Source organism: Mytilus trossulus, chromosome 7 (genome assembly GCF_036588685.1).
Source record: "Mytilus trossulus isolate FHL-02 chromosome 7, PNRI_Mtr1.1.1.hap1, whole genome shotgun sequence".
NCBI lineage: Eukaryota > Metazoa > Mollusca > Bivalvia > Mytilida > Mytilidae > Mytilus > Mytilus trossulus.
The window spans coordinates 18,533,316-18,559,088 of NC_086379.1; the positions used below are offsets into that span (position 1 = coordinate 18,533,316).

The 25,773-nt window shown below is 31.4% G+C and overlaps 1 protein-coding gene across 1 annotated transcript in view; it reads right to left on the reverse strand.

Moving 5' to 3' along the window:
* LOC134726216 (phenolphthiocerol/phthiocerol polyketide synthase subunit C-like) overlaps nucleotides 1-16,558 on the reverse strand; it is a 28,056-nt gene extending 11,498 nt beyond the window's left edge. Inside the window, exons 1-4 of the mRNA XM_063590617.1 lie at nucleotides 16,350-16,558; nucleotides 3,513-3,673; nucleotides 2,606-2,809; nucleotides 1,120-1,301 (exon numbers count right to left, since the gene is read on the reverse strand). Coding sequence (XP_063446687.1) covers nucleotides 1,120-1,301; nucleotides 2,606-2,809; nucleotides 3,513-3,673; nucleotides 16,350-16,558 — 756 coding nt within the window. The remainder of the gene's footprint in view (nucleotides 1-1,119; nucleotides 1,302-2,605; nucleotides 2,810-3,512; nucleotides 3,674-16,349) is intronic.
* Between the last annotated feature and the right edge of the window lie 9,215 nt (nucleotides 16,559-25,773).

Genomic DNA, 25,773 nt, shown 5'->3' on the forward strand with positions numbered 1-25,773 from the left:
TTTGGTGTTCCTTGTGGTATATTCTGTATTTTTATGTCTCCAAACTCTCAATCTTCCATCTGTTACATGCAGAAGAAACCGGCTCTCGTCTGACCAATGGATCTTGCGCCAGTTCCTCAAGTTCCAACCACGACGAGCTAAGCACCATGTCAAACGCAGTTGTTGATGGCGGTCAGTTAACATGGGACGTCTTATCACCCTTCTTGACTTCAGTCCTGCTGATTTCAACCGGTTCCTCAATGTCCTGGTTGACTTGTTGCGAATGGCATTCGTCTAACCAGCCAATGCAGTGCCCTGTCTTCACGCTGTGATGTTATCAATGGTCTACCGGATCTTGGCAAGTCTTTAACGTGATTGGTTTGGATGTGTTTCCGACTGACTGCTTACTACAGTATAATGGTAGCCCATCTGACGTCCAATAGCTTTATAAGATAACCCTGATGACAGCATGCCAATAATCTGCCATCTTTGAGCCTCCGATATTCGTCTTCGTACAATGTCACAGAATGTGAATTAAATTTTCAAATCGCTGGACTTAAATACTCAAATTTGAAGCGCGGGGAAACTGCATTTTGTAATTGACATGGGAGGCATGGTTCACGTGCATAATACGTCGATATCTTAATAACCGGTCAAACCTGTGTGGTCACACCTTTTTAAAGGAACATTGATCTTGTTAAAATCTATATTTATATTCAAATTAACATTTTGGTAAAAATAAATATAATGCAATATATCAGGGTGTGCTTAACCTTTTTCTTTGTGTATAGATACCTTGATTAAAATATGTATATACGTCAAATGCGGGAAATAATTCTATCAAATCTTTTGATTGTTCAACCCTGTATACCACCAATTCCCTATGTGATATTAAAATATCTTCTAATAGAAATAATCCACAATGCTTTTCAACATAAAAATGTTAGCATATAAATTTATTACTTTGGGATACTATACGGTTAATATTTTGATAATAGTGAACAATAAGATAAAACACAGAGGAACAAGTGATAAGTATGCTGGAGTTTCTCATTGACAACATATATGTTGAATTTGGAGGTAGATTTTTTCAAAATTAAAGAGCATTATTTGAAATATCGTGAATTCAATAAAACTAACATGTCCTAATTTTTTCAATATAACTATTCCACATCCTTCCCCTCTAGTATATCCATCTGCATTTGATGAGAATGTATGGCATTGTCCACTTGGTGATGCCATTCTCGCTCGGCTGAGTGCTATAAACATTGACGGCGATAACATACTATTTACCCCTCCACAGATAGCCATTGAACTGCGCCCTGAATAAAAATAAACTTTCATGAGAACGGTCGGATAAGTATTCAAACCTTTAACAATTTGCAATTTATAAATATGTAATATTGAGGCTGTCTTTTGCCTCTTTTAGTGTTTTTTTGTGTGTACTATATGCAATTGCTTAGTCAGTTCATCTTCGACTAATAATGTTGAATATCCCTTTGATACGATATTCTAGGGTTTGTATTTCCTATCATGATTTATTTGATAAAGGGTTATAAGAAAGCTTTTAAACCAAGAATACCAAATGGTGAATTTGAAATCATCCCTTCAAAAATTTTGCGGACACCATCCCGAGTTGATTGACCGTTATGGAATATCGGTTTCACATATTATAGCAGATATGTTCCTAATGTCTTAACTATAATCCCGCCCCCTTTTTCTTAATGTGACCTACCGAATTAGACTTATTACCGGACTAGTACTCAAATGAGTAACACAACGGGTGCTACATGTGGAGCAGGATATGCTTATCCTTTCGGAAGACAAGAGATCACCCCAGTCAGTTTATGGTGGGGTTCGTGTTGTTCTGTCTTTAGTTTTTAGCTTTCACTGTTAACTTTACTGATCGGTGAATGATAGACTATTATCCATCTTGATGACACAATTTGATTGTGATGTAATGTCAGTTTTTCAACAAATTTATTACAGTTATAAGAAATAAGCTAACTTGAAATAGAATATAAGTGTTGCCCAAAATAATTGTTCTGCTAATAAGTAAAAAACACAAGCAAATACTTTTATTTAATTATCTTTTTGGACGACGCTTGGGGTCTAAATTGCAGGTACAATTCAATTATTAAGATTTTGAGTAATCATGCCAGTTAACTGAATTTACTGTCATTTTTTTTTTTTTTTTTTGCCAAATAACACCAATAATTAGAAATATGGCAAAAAACATAAATTATACTGCAAATTGTTGAAATTTGCTGGATTTAACAATTGCACACGCTAAATGGTCGGTATTCTACATTGACCCCATCTGTTCAAATATTTTAAAGGTAATACTTAAAAAAAAACTGTTTCGTGTGGTAAAATAATGCATACTTTGGGACAGATTGTAATGAAATTGCAACATTTTTCTAGTTTTGCCTATGTTTTAATGATAGTCAATAAGGGGATGAAAATATGTATTTTTAAGGTACTTTTAAGGTACGTTCCTTCTTCCTTTTTAAAAATTTTGATATATAAGATTAAATATTACAGACGTTACAAAAAGGAGTTGGGTCATGTGATTCATCCACGAAAAACATATTGGAAGTTTTGCCTTATGCAAAAAGTAACATACCCATTAATAAGCTCTGAGCAGCAACATCGATTGCAACTAAGGCAGATGAACATGCCGTATCTATTGACATTGATGGTCCTAGCAAGTTATAAACATATGATACACGAGCGGAAATAATGCTTGGAGGATTTCCAGTTATATCGTAGTTTGTCATTGTTGTAAGGTCGTCATCGGCTACACCTCTGTAATCATCATTCATAAAACCTGAAAACAAAAGGTTTTTTTTCCAGTACTCGTGTCTAAATTGTTTTATTTTTTTTGGATCGAATTACACATGTTCGGAAGCACTTTCTAGTGGTCTTGTCTCTGTTTATGTTATTCAAATATATAATCCTAAGTTCACTCTCCTGTGTAAAGGTTAAAAGACACAATTAAATGTGTATAGATGTTGATAGAGGGGTCTTAATACAGCACAAACATATCCGGATTTCGATACTTAATGTCTCTTCAGTGATGTTTAGTATCAAAACAGTATTTGGAAGGCCATATGATTTACCTCAATTTTAAGGAGTCGAAATAGGATGAACGGATTATATAAACCGGAGGGGAAATATAGTACAAGCCCACACATAATAAATATACACAAGTCGTATATGTATATATTTGAAACAGTCATGTTTAAAGCGACTGCATATCAAATATTGAGTCAAATCTCCGGAAAATATTAATAAAATCTCAGGTTTGTCATTTCATTCAGTTTTGTCTTGTTCAATATGAAAATATCATTCATTGTACATTAATATTTTTATCCGTATCTCCTATTATATGAAATGATAATTTTCTCATTATATGAAGACCCTGTAGAGACTTTCTTGATATTCATGAGTATTTAATTTATACTACTTAAAGTTTATTTCATCCAATTTTTATTTCAATATAAACCATTAGTTTAACAAATTTGTTTTACCAATAAAAACTCCGGTGTCTGATCCACTCATCATATTTCGTGTGAGGCCGCCATCTTCCAAAGCCATATGGACGCATTCAAGCACATATCGTTGTTGAGGATCCATTCGTTCTGCTTCAAGGTCACTTATCCCAAACAACTTGTTATCAAATTCGTCATGGCTACAATACATTTTGTATGTTTTATCAAATATAGATATTTTAATTTATCCTCCTTTATGTAATTGAAAAGACATTGACTATCTATTATTTCGTGAATATTTTGCAAGAAAATTGATGTCAAATGTTCGTGTGAGGAGTTTTGACAACCAATTTTATTATTTGACTGAAAAAAATCTCTATTCTCATTGCCTGAGTCTTCTTCAATAAACATTATAGTCACCGCGTAAAATATCACGAGTGGTTAATAAAAGATTTGGAACAAGCTAACGTGTACCTAGATATATATATTCCAATGCAACTACAATGTCGTAGGCTTATGACGCCAAGCAAATTCTAGTTTTTTTTTCTTTTTCGGTGTATTTGTATTAGTAAACTTTATTGAAGATTTAAACATAAATAATTAGCATCTGCAATTGCAGAAGATATATTTAGTATTAAAACAAGGAGCAGTTTAAAAGTATCTTTAACAAATACTAGAAAATCGAAAAGGTTAATATCTATATAATAAAACAATTGTTGAATTTTGATATCACATGGTACAATTAGTACGGCGGCTTAGTGAAAAATTGTGCAAATCCTGCTACAAGCATGAAATTTGGCATAGACCTTTCTCAGCTATTACTCTTTTATTTCAGATAGGGAGGCATTTGAAAAAAATGTCTCACTTCCGGTAAAATCCAAAATGGCGGACATCATACTTAAATCACCCCAATATCGAAGGCTAGTGTGTAAAAAGGTGTTATTATTATGCTACTATCATAATATTTGGTTAAAACCTTTGTTTTTTTCACTACTTTTGGATAAAATAAATAGATTAGATTTCATTAATAATCCTACTTCCGGTAAAATCCAACATGGTGGACATTGTACTAAAATAAGCTGATTTCTTAGGGAGGGTAATAAATGTGTTTTAACGTTTTGCTACTATCATTACATTGTACAGGAACCTTTCTTTGATGCTTCTTACATTGATACAAAGTATATGACATGTGTCTTTAAAACCCTTACTTCCGGTAATATCCAAAATGGCAGACATAGAATACTCAATTTCTTATTGTAATATTCAACTTTTTTACAAAATGTTTTTTTTCTGTGAATTCAATTTTTTGGCTTTAAGTTATTCTCAAAACCACTAATTAAATTCTGTTGTAAATGTTTAAATACCAAGTTAACACTTCCGGTAAAAAAACACAATATGGCGTTAAATTAAAAGAGTCCTCAATCCACATCTTCGATGTAGAGTTTTGGATAGATTGATTAAAACAAAATAAAATCACAAAAGTACTAAAACATTTTTAAAATGTCTCCCACGCAGTCTTTTTTTTTCTTTTCAAGTTTGATTAACTTGTGTCTCCTCCCTTTTGCACATTTACGCAAATAAAATATGTTTAAACTAAGTAACGACTGGTCGAATCATGACTCGTTTGAGTTCGTGTTTCACTGCGTCAGACACATGCACCAGTTATCAGTTTTCAGGGAGATGACGACAATAAGAAAAAACTTTTAAGTTTTCATTCACAGCAGCTTGCTCAATAAAATTTTGAGGAAAAGGTAGTTGTAGCAACAAATGCTCAGGATGTTCAGTGTTATCCAACACTTGATGGTGTTTCATGTTAAGCACCATATTAACACGAAGAAATGGCACTAGAATCAAGATCGATATGACTGATGCAGTGAAACACAGACTTAACTGAGTCATGACTCGAACAGTCGATACTGATGTCATTGCTGTTTTTGTATTCCGTGACATAGGGGCAGACAAACTTAGGTTTGCATTTGGAAGTGGAAAAAGGTTTAGATATATATATATATATATATATATCTATGACCTTTCAAATGCACTAGGCATTAAGAGATAGCACGTTTTCTGGAAAAGGAACTGCGTTGGTGACGTTAATGGCGTTTGAAGATGTGACTTTAACATAAAGAATGATGATTAATCAAATTAAATCACCGGGGTTTTACTGTAAGATCGCACAAGCTTATCATATGGAGCGTTTAAAATGATGATTGATCAGCCAAAATCACCAGATATGGATTTGAAAAATTTAATGTCATTGAAAACGATACGTAGTTTTGTTGTAAGATCGAAAAAAACTTATCACACACACTTATTGTGACCCATACTTTTACCGGGTGTGATACGGTTCTCTCTTTGCTTGAAAAGGAAAAAAGACTGCGTGGGAGACATTGATGGCATTTGAAGATGTGACTTTAACATAAAGAATGATGATTGATCAAATTAAATCACCGGGGTTTTACTGTAAGATCGCACAAACTTATCAGATGGAGCTAACATGATTAACGAAGCAAGAAAATAACTATTTGCACAAAAGGGAGGGCTAATTATAATTGAGGCTATTCCCGCAACTTAGTCTAGTCTTTTCATGTAAAACGTGCAATATACTTACATGACTAATGCAGGTGTTTAGGAAACGAGCTTGGGATTTGCTCTTATGCTACCCAATCCAGGGACAAATGGATGGCGAAGGAACAAATATGATCCCTTTTAAAAAAAACTCTTTCTGAGGCCTCATCATTTTGTCAGAAGCTTGTACATTGTGGATTGAGAAAGGATGCCGCGGTCATTGTTAGTGTGGAAAATCTGGTCTCCCGTGCACTACCTTGTGTGCATGTGGTGGTGACTGTGAATAAACATGTAAACTTAGGCAAATAGTAGTAATTTAAAAAATATTTTAGTACTATAGTGATTTTATTTTGTTTTAATCAATCTATCCAAAACTCTACATTAAAGAAATGGATTGAGGAATCATCTTTAACATTTACGTCATATTTTTACCGGAAGTGTGAACTTTGTGTTTAAACATTTACAACATGATAGAATTAGTGGTTTTGGGGATAACTTAAAGCCAAAAGTTTAATGAGCTGCACAAAAAAAATTCGTTTTCTTTACATTTTGAAAAAAAATAAAATATTTGAATAATAAATTATATTTATATGTCCGCCATTTTGGATATAACCGGATGTATGGGTTTTAAAGACATATGTCTTATACCTTGTATCCATCAGAAGCACCAAAGGAAGGTTCCTGCACAGTGTTATGATAGTAGCAATACGTTAAAACACATTTCAATTACTCTTTCTAAAAAATAAGTTTATTTAAGTACAATGTCCGCCATGTTGCTTTTTACCGGAAGTAGGGTTTTTGAAGACATATAATCTATACAATATATCAAAAAGTAGTACATAACAAAGGTTTGTACCAAATATTATGCTAGTAGCATGATAATAACACCTTTTCACATACTAGCCTTTGATATTATGCTGATTCAAGTATGATGTCCGCCATTTTGGATTTTACCGGAAGTGAGACATTTTTTTTGAAATGCCTCTCTATCTGAAATGAAAGAGTAATAGTTGAGGAAGGTCTATGCCAAATTTCATGCGTGTAGCAGGATGTGCACAATTCGTCTGAAATATGCTTGTAGCCGCCGGACTAAATGATTTATCAACCAGAGAGATATTGCATATATTTAGTGCAGCACAATTGGTACCCTGTCGAATATGTGGAGTTCATATTTGTAAATACAAGGCTCCGTGTTAAACACCGTACTTTGACCTATAATGGTTTACTTTGACAAATTGTGACTTGGATGGAGAGTTGTCTCATTTGCATTCTTATACCTATCTTTATACAGTTAACTCTCGCAGTCTCGAACTCGGTTGACTCAAAATACCGAAAAAGTGTAAGTGTTCTCGCGGTCCCGAATTTTGCATATGGATGAGTCAAAGTTGGATAAGGCGATATTTCGATTGACTCAAACTAAATTAACGGTCTGATGATTAAGAAAATCATTCTTTATTCATTATTTATCTCTAACTAATACACATATGTCAAAACATGACCTCGGGGATTTAAATGGATTGTAATATTACAATACACGTGTAATTAAATTTCCGGTCACTGACCACTGAATTGATTTATGACATTATAAGTATAGAGTAAGTACTATAAGTAAAGAATATATTCAGGTATTTTTTATTCTGTACTTACATTTTCATTTTAATCGAAAAATAATAAATAAATAAAATATTTTTTTCTCAATAATTTAATATCAATTCAATAGCCTTATTTAACATACAAGTACAACTAAGTACAAAACAATGACATGCAGTAACACACGTGTCTTCATAATTCAATAGTTTCTGAATGATTTTCTTGATATAAATATCGTAGATGTTCGGGTTGGCATGTTCGAGTCTCTTCTTAATTTTATTGTGCAGTCCTTCCAGGTGATTGGTGGTGTGTGGTCCTTCTGTGTAGTAGTGGTTCCAAAGAAAGCGGCGTCCATCAACCCAGTACTCATGTCATGTTATCAGTAAATTATATCGTAGAGAATATGGTGTTAGCCAAACATACTCAACAAGGTTGGGTGAAACAAAGAATAATACTGCGGCTTGTCGTATACGTTAAGTGATGTTTTCATTTTCTCTATAATGCGACTGTAGTCCATATTTCTGTGCCTTTCGTCAAATACTATAGGTGAAGTGGAAGAAGCAGCCTTTCACGGTTACTCCTGGGAATTTTGTCCGTGCTGCGTTGTTGGTTGCTGTCGCGTAATCGATAAATACTGTTTCTGGTTGAAGTAGTAACTGGTGTTGTTGAGCGATGTATCGTATGTGGCTGAAGAAGCGTAAATAGATGACCTTGTCCTCTCCTGGTAGTAGATCACACACTAGTGGGAAAATAGAACCATCTACCATTGCATAAACTGTGTATATCTGATGGACGAGCATTGGACATAAGTAGAATGTGCCGTCCTAGAAGATCGTGTTGGAAGCAGCAAGGTGGGTCAAGTTGTTTGTTGTTGAGAAGATCTGCATGGATGAGTAGATGTTGTCTGACGGTACAAGGAACTGTTGTCTTGTAGTAGAAAGGCCCCATTCATCCTGCAAGTCGATGTGGTTTAAATGATTTGAACGTATACGGTTATTTGTTTGTGTGGACGTCTTACCAACTGGTAATTGCTACATGGTAAGTAACTTTTTGGAATTAGTCGATTATTTTATTATCAATATCAATTACCCAATAAAAACTTTATATAAATATTACTTTGAAGGCGACTATCCCTGCTTTGTGGTAATTCGTCATTTTGCCCTAAAAGATTAAAAATTATCTATAATACTAAAATAACGAGTTCCAATTTGTCAGATGTCATGGGGTAAAAACGACAAATCAAAGAATTCAACTTTATATGCAGCTAATATAGGACAATGGTGTAGATTAAAAATTAAAAATTTCACCACTCCAGACCCTTTTGTTTTCCACATAATTAATTTTGCCAATAATTGACAAGTTCCAGGTCGAGTCCGATACCGATACCACTAGTATATTCACCGGTTACCGATTGTCTTATCTGTACGTTCCGCATATGACAGGCGGACCACCAAACGGTGTATCTAGGATTTTGCTATATACACGGGTCATAATCACAGAGTTGACACTACTAAATTCAATCATTGTCAAATTGTAGTATTTCAATCAGTAAGACTTTCTAAGATAACAAGGTACAATTTTCAATTTGTTAGCGGGCATGACGTAAAACCGCAAATCAAAGAATTCAACTTTATTTATAACTAATAAAGGACAATGCTGTTGTTAAAAAAATACTCCATTACAGGACCTTTTGTTTTCCAAATAATTAATATTACCAATAATTGATAAGTTCCAGGTCAACGGGTTCAAACAGTCGATTTGAAGGCATGCAGAGAAAACTGTGTATCTCATAATCGGCATGACTTTATCAGATGACAATCCCAATACTAAAATAAGGCTTACGCATAGTTATATACTTCAATTCAGTCACGGACCCGCGATATCACGGGTGTGTTCTAGTTTTAATAAATTTAAAAAATGAAGAAAAGATGGCTATATTTATCTTATTTTGATTAAGAAAAAAAGTACTTTATGATAGGTTTGTTTTTTATCTTTGGTTGTGAGTGTTATGTTTTAAAAATATCGTATTGTGTCATGTGTTTATTTTTATTATTATCAGCTGGCTTATAGTATTTCGTATATTCTGATGTAAATTATGTTTGATCAGTTGCCCCTGCCATTTATCCCGTGGGAATCGTGTAATCGCACTATCCCACGGCAGATACAAACCATGATGGTGTAGGTAATTGCACCTGGAACTATATTCTATAGTATATATACTATATGACTGTATAATATGTAAAACAAAATCAGAGTGTAAAGGCGTTGGAAGAATGAAAAAAGCACTTACTGAGATCAGTGAATCAAGATAGAGCTAGAAGTCATGTTATAGATAATTTTATCAGATGGATATGACTTATATAGGAATTTTTGGGTCCTCATTGCTCTTCAACTTTGTATTTGTTTGGCATTTTAACTGTTTTGATCTGAGCGTCACTGATGAGTCTTATGTAGACGAAACGCGCGTCTGGCGTATTAAATTATAATCCTTGTACCTTTGATAACTATTTACACCACTGGGTCGATGCCACTGCTGGTGGACGTTTCGTCCCCGAGGGTATCACCAGCCCAGTAGTCAGCACTTCGGTGTTGACATGAATATCAATTTTATGGTCATTTCTATAAATTTTCTGTTTACAAAACTTTTAATTTTTCGAAAAACTAAGGATTTTCTTACGCCCAGGAGTAGATTACCTTAGCCGTATTTGGTACAACTTTTAGGAATTTTTGGATCCTCATTGCTCTTCAACTTTGTATTTGTTTGGCATTTTAACTGTTTTGATCTGAGCGTCACTGATGAGTCTTATGTAGACGAAACGCGCGTCTGGCGTATTAAATTATAATCCTGGTACCTTTGATAACTAATTATAGAGAGGGATTGGGCAATGAAGCTCCTGCCCATGATGTATAAGGAATCTGAATCAAAGTGGTTTGCCAAAAGAGGAATGAATATAACAGTTTGCAGATACATAACTAATGGTGTTATACACAGTCACACTATTGTCCATATATTTGACAATGCCAATCAAGATGCTATAACATCTAATGAAATTTTGAAATATTCTGTGTTGAAATGAAAAGAGAAAAAAATTGACAAAAGCGTTTATAAGATCAAACAATGCTGGTTGTTTCCATAGTGTGGAAGCAATTTTTTGTATTCCTCTTCTGAATTATGAATCAAGTGAGTGCTTTAAAGGTTGTGCAAGTAGATTTTTCTGACCCTTAAGGTGGAAAAAGTATATGCGATCGAAGAGCTGCACATATCAAAGTGTCCATTAGAAATTATGTAATTGAAGGGAAGAATGTCACTACTTCAAATGAATTTTTAAGTGCTGTCATCAAATCTAACATTTAGAATGTTGTTACAGCAACCCCACCATGTGGAATTGTTGTGAAAAAAACAGTGACAATTACAGATATTACAACTTTAAACAGTTTTCAATGTCATGCTGATCATGTGTTAGCTTTCAAGCAATACCAGATTGGAAAAGCAGTAAAGATCATAAACACATCTTTTCATATCTAAGACAATTTCCCATCTATAACAATTCTGAAATCAAACTCTTCAGATGACGTTGTAAAAATTCCTAAACCAATAGCTGCTACTAAAGATAAAAATCCTGCTGTATCCAACAGAATGAGCAAATACAATGATGGCAACACACAAATTGCAGACAATAGCTCTTTCATATTTACCTGACCGGAACCGCATTGCCTCCTCACTTTCATGAGATATGAAAATTTGAGTAACCATCTTGATAAAGGTGACCATCAAGGCAAGACGGAACTGAAATCCCTGTCAGACAAATCTAAGTCGAGTCTATTAAGTAAATAAATACCAAGCAGTCTATGCTTGTAATAAGCTCGGTAAACCCTTCCGCTGAATGTTCTACCTTAGTTAGAGGATGGGCCTTAAAAACCAAACGTTCTGTTTAGAGATTTTCCAGTGAACAGATTGGGTTTTGGAAAGAAATGTTCCAAAAGGGTGAAATGACAGGACATAAGTATGACCCTGAGGAGGGATGGGAAGAGAACGTTTTCTCAAGATTTATTTCTGACTCCATCACCGATTTCGAGCTTTTTCAGCAGACTATCACTAGAAAAAAAATCAGCACAAAACAGTTACGAAATTGAAGACTTTATTGCTGAAGTGTATGAAAACAATATAAATGAAGGCTTACAATAAATATGAATTTATTGTATATTGATACATGTTTTTTTTAGATTTAGTTATTCAAGATTTTAGGCAAATACCATTTATATACATGTATATACAAAAGAAACATATACTGTAGTTCAGTTTATCTGTCTAAAGTTGTATGATAAATCAAGTTTGCTTTGACTTAATCTCATCAAAAGTAATGACAGTGTCAAGATTGATGCTTGCTGATGGAGCAATAGCCCTTTTGACTTTTCTTTATTCACTTATGTCAATAAAGAATTACAAGATTCTTTCATGAAAAATTATGCACCTTATGCACACACATTTTAATTGTAATCAGACACATAAATGATGTGTATTTTCTTGCATCCTTAATTTTCTTACAATCAAAAATATATGAAATTCAAGAATGTTCATTAATATTAGATAACTGTTGACTGTACAATAGAAAAATTATTTTGATTGCAATCGCTAACGCATTCGATAGTTTCTAACTATTTTTTTTGGAAATCCAAACACTTCTTCTCAGTGTTTTGCTCTATATACATTTGTTGATTAAACTCCAACATATGCAAAAAAAGAGGGACGAAAGATACAAAAGGGACAGTCAAACTCATAAATCTAAAACAAACTGACAACGCCATGGCTAAAAATGAAAAAGACAAACAGAAAAACAATAGTACATATGACACAACATAGAAAACTAAAGAATAAACAACACGAACCCCACCAAAAACTAGGGGTGATCTCAGGTGCTCCAGAAGGGTATGCAGATCCTGCTCCACATGCGGCACCCGTCGTGTTGCTTATGTGATAACAAATCCGGTAAATAGTCTAATTCGGTAGGTCAAATTAATGAAAGGGAAGGGGATTGTAGTTACGACGTAAGGAACATATCCGATATCATTTGTGAAACGGTTATTCCATAACGGTCAACCAACTCGTGATGGCATCCGTAAAATTTACGAAGGGATGATTTCAAGTGCATTTTAAAATGGACATGTATAAGATTTTGATTGAATTTAAAACTTTCAAATACTAATTAAAAAATGAGTCTTGGCTTTTTATGTGGTTCTCATTTCAAGTCATTAAGTTCCTGAATTTGCATGGAAAATGTAGGGAAGGTTAACAGATGTATTGATTTTTATTTGAAGCAGTTTATATCTTATGCAACCACTGTTATGTACACACATTTTTTAAAGGGGGGTTGTTGCTATGGTTTGAAAGTGTTTGCTAAGGACTTTTTCAGCAATATTGTATTTTTTATGCAAGTTATCTTTCTTATACAACTATTCCTCTAAAAAGATCATTCTGCAAATGAATTCAGATCTAGCATTCAAAATTTTAAAAATGAAAATTAAGCAAAAATGTGATTTTTAAAAACAATTTTCTCGATATTTTTTATAAAAAGGCTTCTCTATTTTATTTATGATTTTGATAAAAGTACTCTTGCTCATTTGTATGCTTCATACATTTATTGCCTATTTTGTTGCAGAGTTGAAATATTTAATTTTATGTTAGAGGGCTATTTCAGAATTTGGTTATTTTCAAAAATGTCTCAAATATTGTTTAACATAGCAACCCAATAACAAAATTTATTTTTCTTAAATATGTTTGTTTAGAAACTTTGTTTTTGTAACATTTATCTACTTATAAATTGAAATGTGTTTAACTGTAGAAAATGCCATTTAAATATACATGAAAATCATAGAAAATTAGTTTATTTTGGTATTATTAGCCGTTTCCATGGAAACTTTTGAAATCATTAATAAAGGTGACTTTACATTATTCATATGCCAAAACACAATTAGTACAATTGAGATGGTCAATTTAGAATAGAAAAACGGGGATTTTTTTTCAAGTTTCAGAGCCAAGCTTGATGATTCGTGACATTCCCTATTAAATAGATACTACTATTAACTTGTTGATATTATAAAATACGGGACATACTTATTCTAAAATAATTACATAGGTTAATGAATTGTACGGGCTTTTTTGTTAATCCAGTACAATAATTCGAATGTACGAGGATTTCATATTTATAATACAATAATTTGTGAGAAGAGCTCACAAAAATGTAAGAAATTAGTAACAACTTAGGTGATTTGTAAAAATTGATTTAAAACTTAGCAATCATGATTAATAATTGGAAGAGAATTTATTGGTTTTTTTTTAAAGAAGCTAGCTTAATGCAGATTACTGTTAAAATCGTGTCATATGTAAAGCTTGGCCACTGATCAGTTGCATTTCTATACTATTTGTTAGAGTTAATTGAATATTTTTCATATCAAATTTCAGAACAGTGTATTCATTAAAATTTTAACAAAAAGGATTTGAATAAATAACTTGAGGCTCACAAGAGCATGTGTCGCTCAATTATAATTAATAGTATATTAACCTAATACTGATTTAGGCCAATATTGGTTAATTTGGCTCAGTAGTTAAATTGAAAGCAGATCATCCCATTGTAGTCTTACTATTGTTCACCCCTATGTTCTATTTTTAGCCATGGCGGCCATGTTGGTTGGATTACAGAGTTATCGGAAACATTTTGCAATCAAAATACCCTATTAAAAAGTGTAGCTAAGTTTAAATCTATTTGGCCCAGTAGATTAAGTGGAGAAGATTTTTGTAAAAATAAAAAAATACGAAAAATTGACAATAAAGGGCAATAACTACTGAAGGGGTCAATTGAAGACTTTTTTGAAGATCGTACTTTGCTGAACGTTATTGTTGTTTACGGTTTATCTCTATCTATAATAATATATACGATAATAACCCCAAACTGCAAAATTTCAAATGACATTTATTCTAATCTTTAGTTTCATTATTTTACTGTTTACTTTCTTTTCAAAACATACCAATTATTAAACCTATTTGTTGATAAATTGTAAAAAATAATAAACATTATTTTAACATTATTGATAAATTGTAAAAAATGATAAACATTATTTTAACATTGTTGTATTGATAAATTGTAAAAAATAATAAACATTATTTTAACATTAATTTATTGATAAATTGTAAAAAAAATAATAAACATTATTTTTACGCACATCTTAATCTTTTTGATTTATATTGTCAATATATTTTCCTGCTAAAAACTATATCATATTTTTGTACATTTCCCTTGATTAAATAGAAGAATATAATATCTTTCATCAAATTTAACAGGTAAAATAAAAGGGAAAAAAATACGAACATAATTCAGAAATAAACTACAACTGTTAAAACAACAATCCAATCTATGTTTACCTATAGATATAAGAAGATGCCAATGAGACAACTATATATCCAAGACACAATTTTTAAAAGTAAACCATTGTATGTCAAAGTAAGAGCTTTAACACGGAGCCTTACACAAATAGCAGCAAGCTATAAAGGACCCGCAAAATGACTAGTGTTAAACCATTCAAACGGGAAAAACAATGGCCTAATCAATATAAAAAACGAAAAACGAAAAACGAATAACATATATGAACCATATTAACAAACGACAACTTCTTAACCTTGTGAACATCAGAATCCTGAATTAAGAATGGTGTAAATTAATGCAGCGTGTTTAAACGTTTAAATAGGTACCAACCTTCACCCTTATCTCAAATAATAGTGTAACATAACAACATAGAAAGACACACTATAAAATATCAAATGAAATGGCTTAACTCAATCAAAAGACATATTAACACTCGTGAACATACACTGTACGAATAAATTTGATTTATGATACAATTTCAAAACAAAATAAATAAAAACGGGTTGAATAAACAAAGACAACAGTTGTATAATTCCGCTGTGAGATGTTAAACAATTTAAAAAAAAAAAAAAAGAACGATAACCTAGAACAAAATGGCGCCATATACTAAAATATACACAGGTAAATGAAAATAATTTTGTGGTAAAGTATTCAGTTTAAATAGAGAATGGAAAGACTTTTTTTACAAAATAATTAAATGAATATTTATAGTAATACCAAACAATTATGCATGTAATTAAACATTGGCAAATCGTATGACACCAAATTAGGGATAGGCACTTCCGTCGGTGATGAACCCAAAACTGATCAATCGGCGTCTATAGGGACGACATCAAAGGTCAATTTAAGATAAAAAAAAAAAAAAAAAAAAGAAGAAAGATATAAATCAAATAATTTGGGGTGGGGATGGGAGGGATGTTAAAATTGCTGCAACTTTTGTTTATCCAAAATCGATTTAACATATATCCATATTGGTCAATCAACATTTTTTTCTAAATTAAGTTAAGAGGGGGAAGAGGGGGGGGGGGGGGGGGGTCAATGAGAAAACTATGTGAGTTAATTTTTTTTTTTATCCTACATTGAACTTTTGATGTCGTCTCTTAATTGTTGTGTATTTTCTATGGCGCTCAGGCAATTATTGGTCGACGAGAGTTGATACAGCATGCATTACTCTATATGTATCAACTTCATCAACAATTAATTATTGCATATTGTTAAATGGGTTATTATTTCGAGAAATTTCATTTTTAACTTTACTGTTTCGATAAAGATTTTTTTTTTACATTATTGAAATAGTTACTTTTTCAGAAATCCTCCCCTTTGAATATATGTCTTTCCTTTTGTGTCTGGGTCGCTGCTATAAAATGCATCATTGTTCCACCGTTCAGATGGTATATCAATAACATGATTCTCGCCATTCACCAATAATTGCCAAAATTCCTCTTGATTGTCAGCTCCGGGAAACTTACATCCAATACCTATTATGGCTATAGCGTCGTCGTTGTCCATTCTAATGTTAAACCATTCTTGTTTGTATCTGAAATTATTCTTTAAATCTTGGAATATTGTGATATTGGAAAAAAGTAAATAAAAAATACCAGGCCAAATTAATAAGAGTAAGTCCACAAAAGCTTTTAAAAAAGTCAAGCGTTATCAAACAATGAAACGACTGAACGTCTAATGTTATATTCCTGACTTGGTACAGGCATTTCCTAAAAGAAATAGTGGTTTTAAATCTGGTTTTATAGGCAGCCAAACCTTCTACTTGTTTGACAGATGTTTATAGTTCCATCATATTGACAAAACTTGGCGAGCAACCCAAGCAGACACAATATGCCAACGTGACTCCATCTATCATCCAGCAGCCAACACCTTGTAAACACACATCACAAACACACGACACAACTAACTACAAGACGCAAACAAAAATGTTTTCTTAGTTGAAGTAAGACTGACCAAAAAACCCACAAAAAGGTCCCACCTTTCCAGGATAAAGTATAACGTCTTCATAGTTATTACACTAATTCCACTTTGGGTGTTGTAATGTGTCTTTTGATTGATTTGTTGTTACATTATAAAATATTTCAAATAATAATAGTTATGGTAAAGGACTGAAAAAAACAAATCCTAAAATTTAGGCGTAACTAGGTCGTACCAGGAAGTGTCATGTTCAATTATACCATCATACTAATTATATTACTGAGTTAATAAAGTTTATAAGTGTAGAAGACAAATAATCCTTATATATATTGTTCCAAATCGACTGTAAGAAGTCGAATGCAGCTCCTATGTTAGGGAGAAGCTGTTTCGAAGTCGATACGTTTTCACATAAGTTGTTTTATTTTCGGGATTGCGAAATGAGATTTGTTTTTCCGTAATTTACCTCCCCGAAAAGCCTTTTGTGATGTGGCTTTTAGAGGTAAATAATCACCTTTTTCACACAACAATATTCTCTGAAAATTTAGTTGTTTGCATACATTTTATAACTCCATAGTTTTTACAGCTTTATCCTATGGTCCTCTGCTCTCCAAATCAGCACAAATGGTTAAGCACAGCCAATTGTAAAAATTGAAACATGTTTAATATGACTGCTCAGAGTTTATTGTTAACGCACTGCTTTTGTGTTTCTCAATTGTAGAAACATTAAAGATATTGACCCATATGCAAATATATATATCTAAACGAGCACGTCTTATTTATGTTGTTTTGTTTAGTGGGTGGTGAGTGCATAAATCGATTAGTTATTTAGTTTTACCTTAACAGTAAACTTTTACAAGATAACTGGCTGGTTTAAAATAATGTCTGAGTTTGATTACCGTAACGGATGTAAAAAATTCGAATCAACCTAAAACTTATATTTAAAATGCTATGTATTCCATGGTTTGATTTCTGACATTTATGATTATTTTTAATAAAACTCTGCGATAAAACAAATTAGAAACTGTCGGTTCCTTTGATATTATCGAATTGAAATATATTTTAAAAGTGCAATTTAATCCGTTAAAATTGCGCGGTTTATTCCTGTTATAAATAGCATATCAATGGTTTATAAAACAAATACAGTATATCATTTATGATATATTTAATGTCTTCTACAAACTAATCTATATACTGTTGGTCCATTTGATTATATATAATGCAGTTATCTAAAAGGAACGAAAGATATCAGAGGGACAGTCAAACTCATAAATCGAAATTAAACTGACAACGCCATGGCTAAAAATGAAAAAGATTCAAGATTCATTCAACAAAAATTAATCTATATACACTTTCACTTGTGCCCTCTGTTATCAAATAATAAAGCTTATTTTAATAGTAAGGTTTTGAATATTAAAATGAGATTTTCAAGTTTATAAATTAAGATAAATTAGGTATGTTCTCAGCAATTGAAATCGCTACTGATTTGGTTTTCTTTTTTATATGAAATTTTGCATCGTAAAAACAACATAAAGCTTTACTATCTCGAGCGTTAATTCTTTGCACAATGCCAATTCAAAAGAAGAAGCTATTATTCGGTCATTATGTTTGGCCCTTAAAAATAAAAAAGTGTTACAAATCTAAAAATTAGCATCTCCTATGTCACTGATGAGACATTGGTAGACAAAACACACACCTGGTGTACACAACTATAATCCTTGTATCTACATAGATATAGGAAGATGTGGTATGAGTGCCAATGAGACAACTCTCATCCAAGTAAGTCATATAATTATGTATGATTAGTTTATTAATATGTTCAAAACACTATTCTGTCAAAAGTTAGGACTGATTTCTGATCTAGTGCCAATTAAATTATCAATTAAGCATTACATGCCAATTACATACGGACTTTTTTCAATTGAATTACAATATCATTATTATTTCATTTTTAGTTAAACGTTATTAAATTTCAATTACTTTTCTCCTAACAACTATTGTAAGATATAAATGCAACCCTGCTAGCATTTAAACTATGACTATTTAACATGGCTGACCTTTAACACATTTGCACATGTTTTTTCACAAACTTTTTAAAATTTATATTTCATTGTTGCATCTATTAATTGACATATTGACTTGGTTTCAATTCTTTCGTTAAATAAATTCGTTGCTTTTTATTTATACCAATATATTAGTATACATTTCAATACATAGAATTTTAGAGAACTTTTTAAAATTTTCTCTTGTAAATCATTTTTTTTTTCATAAATCATATTTTACATTCTTGTAAAATTGGGAGCAGGACATGTTAAATAAGTAACCAAAACAGTTAGTTTCAATCAAATGTATATTAATTTTAAATGAATTAATGTGCTAATTTAGACGACTTTGTCCTTTCACAATACTAATTGCTAAAAAGATTTTCCGAACTGCAGTTTTTGAAACACCTATACAAACTGAGGAACTGGTTAAACATTTTAGTTTATCGATTTTGGAAAAGCTCACTTATATGAAATGAAATTGTGCCAGCTAATATTTTCTGCGTTATGAACTTGTTAAAAGGCCTGACTTGGATCAATAAAGAAATAAGCTAAAATGTTTACCAGATGATCAGTTTATAGAGGTGTTCAAAGTGTGAATCGGTTAAAAAACACATTTTGAAGACATAATCTTTCATTTAGTTTCATTGAAATCTGGAGCTTGCATGTCAGTAATTTATAGCTATATAGTAGTCCTTTGTTAATTTATATAACATTGATATTTTGCTCAGTTTTCTATTTCCAAATTTAACATCGGACTCGGACTTCTTTTATACTGAATTTTACTGTGCGTGTTGCTGTATGTTGATTTTTCTACATTGGCTAGAATGTTTAACCCCGACGCAAGTCCTGAGCCTCTTGCATTTTTTCATTTATAAGTTTTGAATTTTGATATGGCGTCCAATGTCGATAAAGTAGTACATATTTTTGTTTAGGGACCAGCTGAATCTCGTCTTCGGCTGCCGGATTTTCTCGCTGTGTTGAAGATCCATTGGTGGCCTTGTGATTTGTTTTTCTCCATGGTTGAGTTCTTGTCTCTTTTACACATTGCTCGTTTTCATCCTCAATTGTATTAGTATTGTGAAAGCCTCATTCTGAATAAGCACAGTTTTCACGGAAGAACTACATATTACCTTGAGGTATATAGGGTGTTTTCCTCCATCTTGGATTTGAAAATACCAGAATAGAAAGTCTAGATCTTTAATAGGATGTGCAAATTTTTAGAGAAGTAGGAAATTCATGTGTAAGAACATTCATTTCAATATAGAAAATGACATGTTTTATCATATTTACGGTTGTATTTTCCAAAAAAAAAGAAAACTTTTGTTTTATAAATTTTTTTCCAACTTTGCAACATAAGGGGAGGCAACTCAAATGCAAGGGCAGATAATTCTCAGATAAAGGTACTTTTACAATAGATTGTGTTAGGAATTTACCTGTTTTATTATGTAGAAAGAAAACGGGTCCGGTGACCCCATTTTTTTTCTTTTTCTTAACTGAAAGCATACTATTAAAGCTATCATGTCATATGCTATCTCAAAATTCTATGGTGTAGTTTTCGCTTTATTGCAGAAAATTGTGTTTTCCATGCATAATCTAAACAAATCTGTCAATTTTAAACACCATGTAGCGAGCGTGAAAATAAGCCTGATGATCCATCCTTTTTAATATTTATTTTTTAAAAGCGTTATATACTTAATATTAAGAGAAATAGAAACTCTCAAGGTAGTTGGATATCAGATCAAACCAATTATGACTGGAATTATCCATACTTTAGATAATATGATTGAATAGGCACATATATGTAAAAATGTAACAAGACTTAAAATAGTTTATTATTTTTGCATTATTATAGATGTTTATATACTTAAAGTGTCCTACATATACATGTACTTTTCTAGTTAAGAATTTAAGTACCATGGTCACTGTTTTCATGATCTGTATATGAATTATTATTTAATTTTTTTAATGTGAGATTAAAGACTCAAAACACTGGTGCAAATGATATGTGGTAATACAAAAGTTAATAATATTAAAATCAGGACAGATAAAGTTAGTTAAAAAGACCATCATGACACTGACTTTTTATTTGCAAAACATGTTAAAACATACATGAATAAGAACTACATTTTAAAGAGAAAAAATTAAATAAATAATTATATTAGAAATGTCATGAATGTATATCATAAGTAACAATTTTTGATTTTTATTATTAACTCTTCTCCTCTACAGAGAGAGTCTGTCTACAATATCTTCAGACATAAATATAATTTTTTTTTATAGAAATACATGTATGTACACACACGCAACAGCTGATATATGTATACATTTCCTAAGAAAATGAACAATTTTATGAATGTAAACAAATGTATTATTATTATGTATATGTACTTTATTTTATACATCACTAATCTCTGTAGTACAGAGTTACATGCAACTCATATTTTTATGACTTATATTTACTGGTCTTAGTGTATGCTTATTTTATTGATCATTGTAAGCACACATGATTTATACAAAAAAAACTTGAAAATTTCAACATGGAATATCAATGGTTATATTAGTAAGGGATTTAACAAATTTGAAGATGATACTTTTGTTGACAATCTTTTACAGCAAGACATTTTTTGCTTGCAAGAAACCCACTGTGATCTGGATAATTGTTTAGAACTTCCAAATTTTCAAAGACCGGTTCATCTTATAAGACCTAGAACCAAACCTAGTGGGAAAAGACATGGTGGCTTGTCAGTATATATACTTAATACAATAAGACTAGGTGTTAAATTTTTAGAACATGCCACAAATGATTTTATATGGTTAAAGTTAGACAGAACATTTTTCGGGTTTCAGGAAGATTTATACATTTGTTTTGTATACAATCCACCTGAAAATTCTTCCTACTATAGAAAATTGAATTATAATATTCTTGAAATGATTGAAAATGATATTGTAAAATATTCCCAATCAGGAAAAATCATGATAGCAGGAGATTTAAATGCAAGAACTGCTTGTGAAATTGATTATATCGAAAAGGATTCAGACAAACATATTCCATTATTTGACAATTATAAATGTGATTCTAGTCTAATTCAAAGAAAAAGTAAAGATATTTCTATAAACACTAGGGGCAGACAACTCCTATCTCTATGTATATCTTCATCATTGCGTATCCTTAATGGCAGAACAATGGGTGATTTAATGGGTGCACACACTTGCTTCCAACCTTTAGGAAGTAGTGTTGTCGATTATTTTTTAGAATCTGAGGAACTCTTACCAAATTTCACATATTTTCACACTCATAATTATTTACCTGATTTGTCAGATCATTGTCAGATCTCATGCATGTTAAAATGCAACACAAAAATTTATGAAAGAAACTTAAATCTAGCTTTAATGCCAGATAAATATATATGGGATGAAAACTCAGTCTCAGCATTTCAAGATGCCATAAATTCAAATGAAATCAAAAATTTTATTAGACAGTATAAAGATAAAAGTTATGACCAAGATTCAATTGATAATGCCGCAGAAGATTTAAATAAGATTTTCCTAAAAGCTGCAGATTTATCATAAAAGAAAATTATTAGAAAACCAAAAAAAAGCAAGAAGAAGAAAATTAAAAAGAATAGAGAATGGCAAGATCAAGATATAATAAATTTAAAACAAAATTTATATCGAAAATACAAATTAATGCAAAATCATAACACAGATCCTTATGTACGAGGGTCCTTTTTTAAATGCCTGAAATCGTATCGAAAACAAAGAAGAGCAAAAATAAGAAAATTCAAACAAGACATCATGAATAAACTCGATAATTTGTATGATCAAAATCCCAAAGCCTATTGGCAACTACTAGATAAAATAAAAAATATCTCAAACAATAGTCAAAACAAATCTGAGAATACTATTGACCCATCTGAATGGCAGGAATACTTTCAAAAATTAAATAAGAATGAACAATATAGTGATGATTTGATTAAGAAGAAACTTGAATCATTTCAAAATGAAAATGTTTTTAATGAACTTGACTACTTAAGAACACCTGAGGAAATAGAAAAAGGAATACAAAATCTTAAGAATTCTAAATCGAGTGGATTCAGCATGATCTCGAATGAAATGATAAAATATAGCCAAACTGTTTGTATCCCTCTAATACAAAAACTCTTTAATTTAGTATTTTCAAGTAGTGTTTACCCAAAATTATGGGGCTTTATCACCCCCTTCACAAGTCTGGATCTAATCATGATCCATCAAACTACAGGGGCATTACTATTGCTGATAACATAGGCAAGTTATTTAATTCAATTCTAAATAACAGGTTGACAAAATTTTTAAAAACTAGAAATATAATTAGAAGTGAGCAAATTGGTTTTACTAAAGGATATCGCACAACTGACCATATGTATGTGTTAAATACCATCATTCAAAAATTTGTGAAAAATAATTCGAAGCCTCTGTATGCATGCTTTGTAGAATTTAAGCGTGCATTTGATTCAGTTTCACATCTCCACCTTTTTTTATAAACTTAAATGTATAGGTGTTGGAACAAAATTTTATAACATTATAAAATGTATGTATGAAAACACAGAAACTTGTGTAAAAATAGACCAACACAGGACAAACCTTTTTAAATCAAATATAGGAGTAAGACAAGGGGATAATCTCAGTCCCTGTCTCTTTAATATATATTTAAATGATTTGCCAACCTATTTTGACCAAACATGTGATCCAATCCCATTAAATACACATCCCTTAAATATTTTAATGTATGCTGATGATGTAGTTCTTTTATCATCATCAGAGCAAGGACTTCAAAATTGTGTTAACAAATTAAATAAATTTACAGTTGATTATAAAATGACAGTCAACACAAAAAAGACCAAGGTTCTTGTATTTAACAAATCAGGAAGACTTAAAAATATTAAAATATCATTAGGAAACCAGACTTTAGAATGTGTACAAAACTACACATACTTAGGTATAAATTTTTCATCATCTGGGAGTTTCCAAAAAGCAAAGAAAGAACTTTATAACAAAGGAATGAAAGCATATTTCAAATTAAGGAAGACCTTTTCAGTGGAAAGCCCAAAACCTAGTACTTTACTACACATCTATAACCATACAATCCGACCAATCTTGTTGTATGGATCTGAAATTTGGGGTTATATACCACATAAGAAACAAACACATTTGGATAACTTTATATCAAAAGAAACTGATTATCTTGTACTAGAGAAAATTCATACTAAGCTTTGTAAATTTTCACTGGGAGTTAACATAAAAACATCAAATATGGCATGAAGAGGAGAACTAGGTTCACTCCCTACACTGTATTATGTAATAATGAATATGATAAAATATTGGATCCATCTTATGAAAGATATTGAACCTTCAAATATTATTCTAAGGGAAGCCATAAATCTGTCTCATTCTATGGACAAACATAACCAGGAATCTTGGATAGGAAGTATTAAACATATATTTAAATTTCTAGACTTAGAATATCTATTTGTTAACCAGTCAAACTTTAAACAAAACCATATTCTAAAAAAGGAAAAAACATCTTTAACTATTAAATTTAAAGAAAGCTGGTTAGCTAGTTTAGAAAGCAATTCTGGGAAGTGTACTAATTTACAATCTGGCAATAAATTAAGAACTTACAGAAATATTTTTATGTTTGAACCATATTTAAAAATGAATTCAAAAAAAGACAGGCAAATAATCACAAAATTTAGAACTAGCTGTCATGATCTTGAAATCGAAAGAGGGAGGTATTTTGGGATTAAAGCTGAAGACAGAAAGTGTAAGCTATGTAAGAACGCAGTTGAAGACGAACTACATTTTCTTTTAAAATGTCCTGTTCTAAAAGATACTCGATCTCAACATCTATCTAATTTAAATTCAAAATTCAAAAATTTTTCAAGATTATCTGATGAAATGAAATTTGTTTGGATTCTTTCATCTGAAGATTTGTTTGTAACTTCAAACTTATCTAATTTATTGCACTCCCTTTTTGAAGAACGAAAGAAAATTATAGAAAATATTGTTGTTTAAAAAAAAAAAAAATAATAAATAGAAGAAAAATATAGATAGATATATAATTATAGGAAATAAAATTGATCAGGAGTTGTCTCCCATAGACGTAGTACTATAAAGAATTATGTTATTTCTCCAGGTCACAGTGGCACCCATAACAACTATGTTTTGTCAATAACTTGGTTTATATCAGGTTAATTAGTGTAAATGTGTATTCATGTGTTGTTTTTGTTTTTTTGTTGTCTAAATGTAATTTAATCATTCTAATCATTTTCTGTGCTTTATTTTGCAATTCATTCATTTGATTGTATAGCTCAAATTTTGGGCACCATGATTGGTAAATAAAAATTATCTTATCTTATCTTATCTTATAAACTACATTTTGGCAAATTATTAAAATATGCTATGGATTAAAATTTATATGCAAAATGTATTTAACCAGAATGAAGTGTTTATAAAGTAATTTTGGAGTAAGGCCTTGGCAAACATTTGTTAGTCTTGTATTAGTTTAATTTTAGTTTCTTGTGTACAATTTGGAAATTAGTATGGCGTTCATTATCACTGATCTTTGTTTAAGGGCCAGCTGAAGGACGCCTCCGGGTGCGGGAATTTCTCGCTACATTGAAGACCTGTTGGTGACCTTCTGCTGTTGTTTTTTTTCTACGGTCGGGTTGTTATCTCTTTGACACATTCCCCATTTCCATTCTCAATTTTATATTGTATATCAAT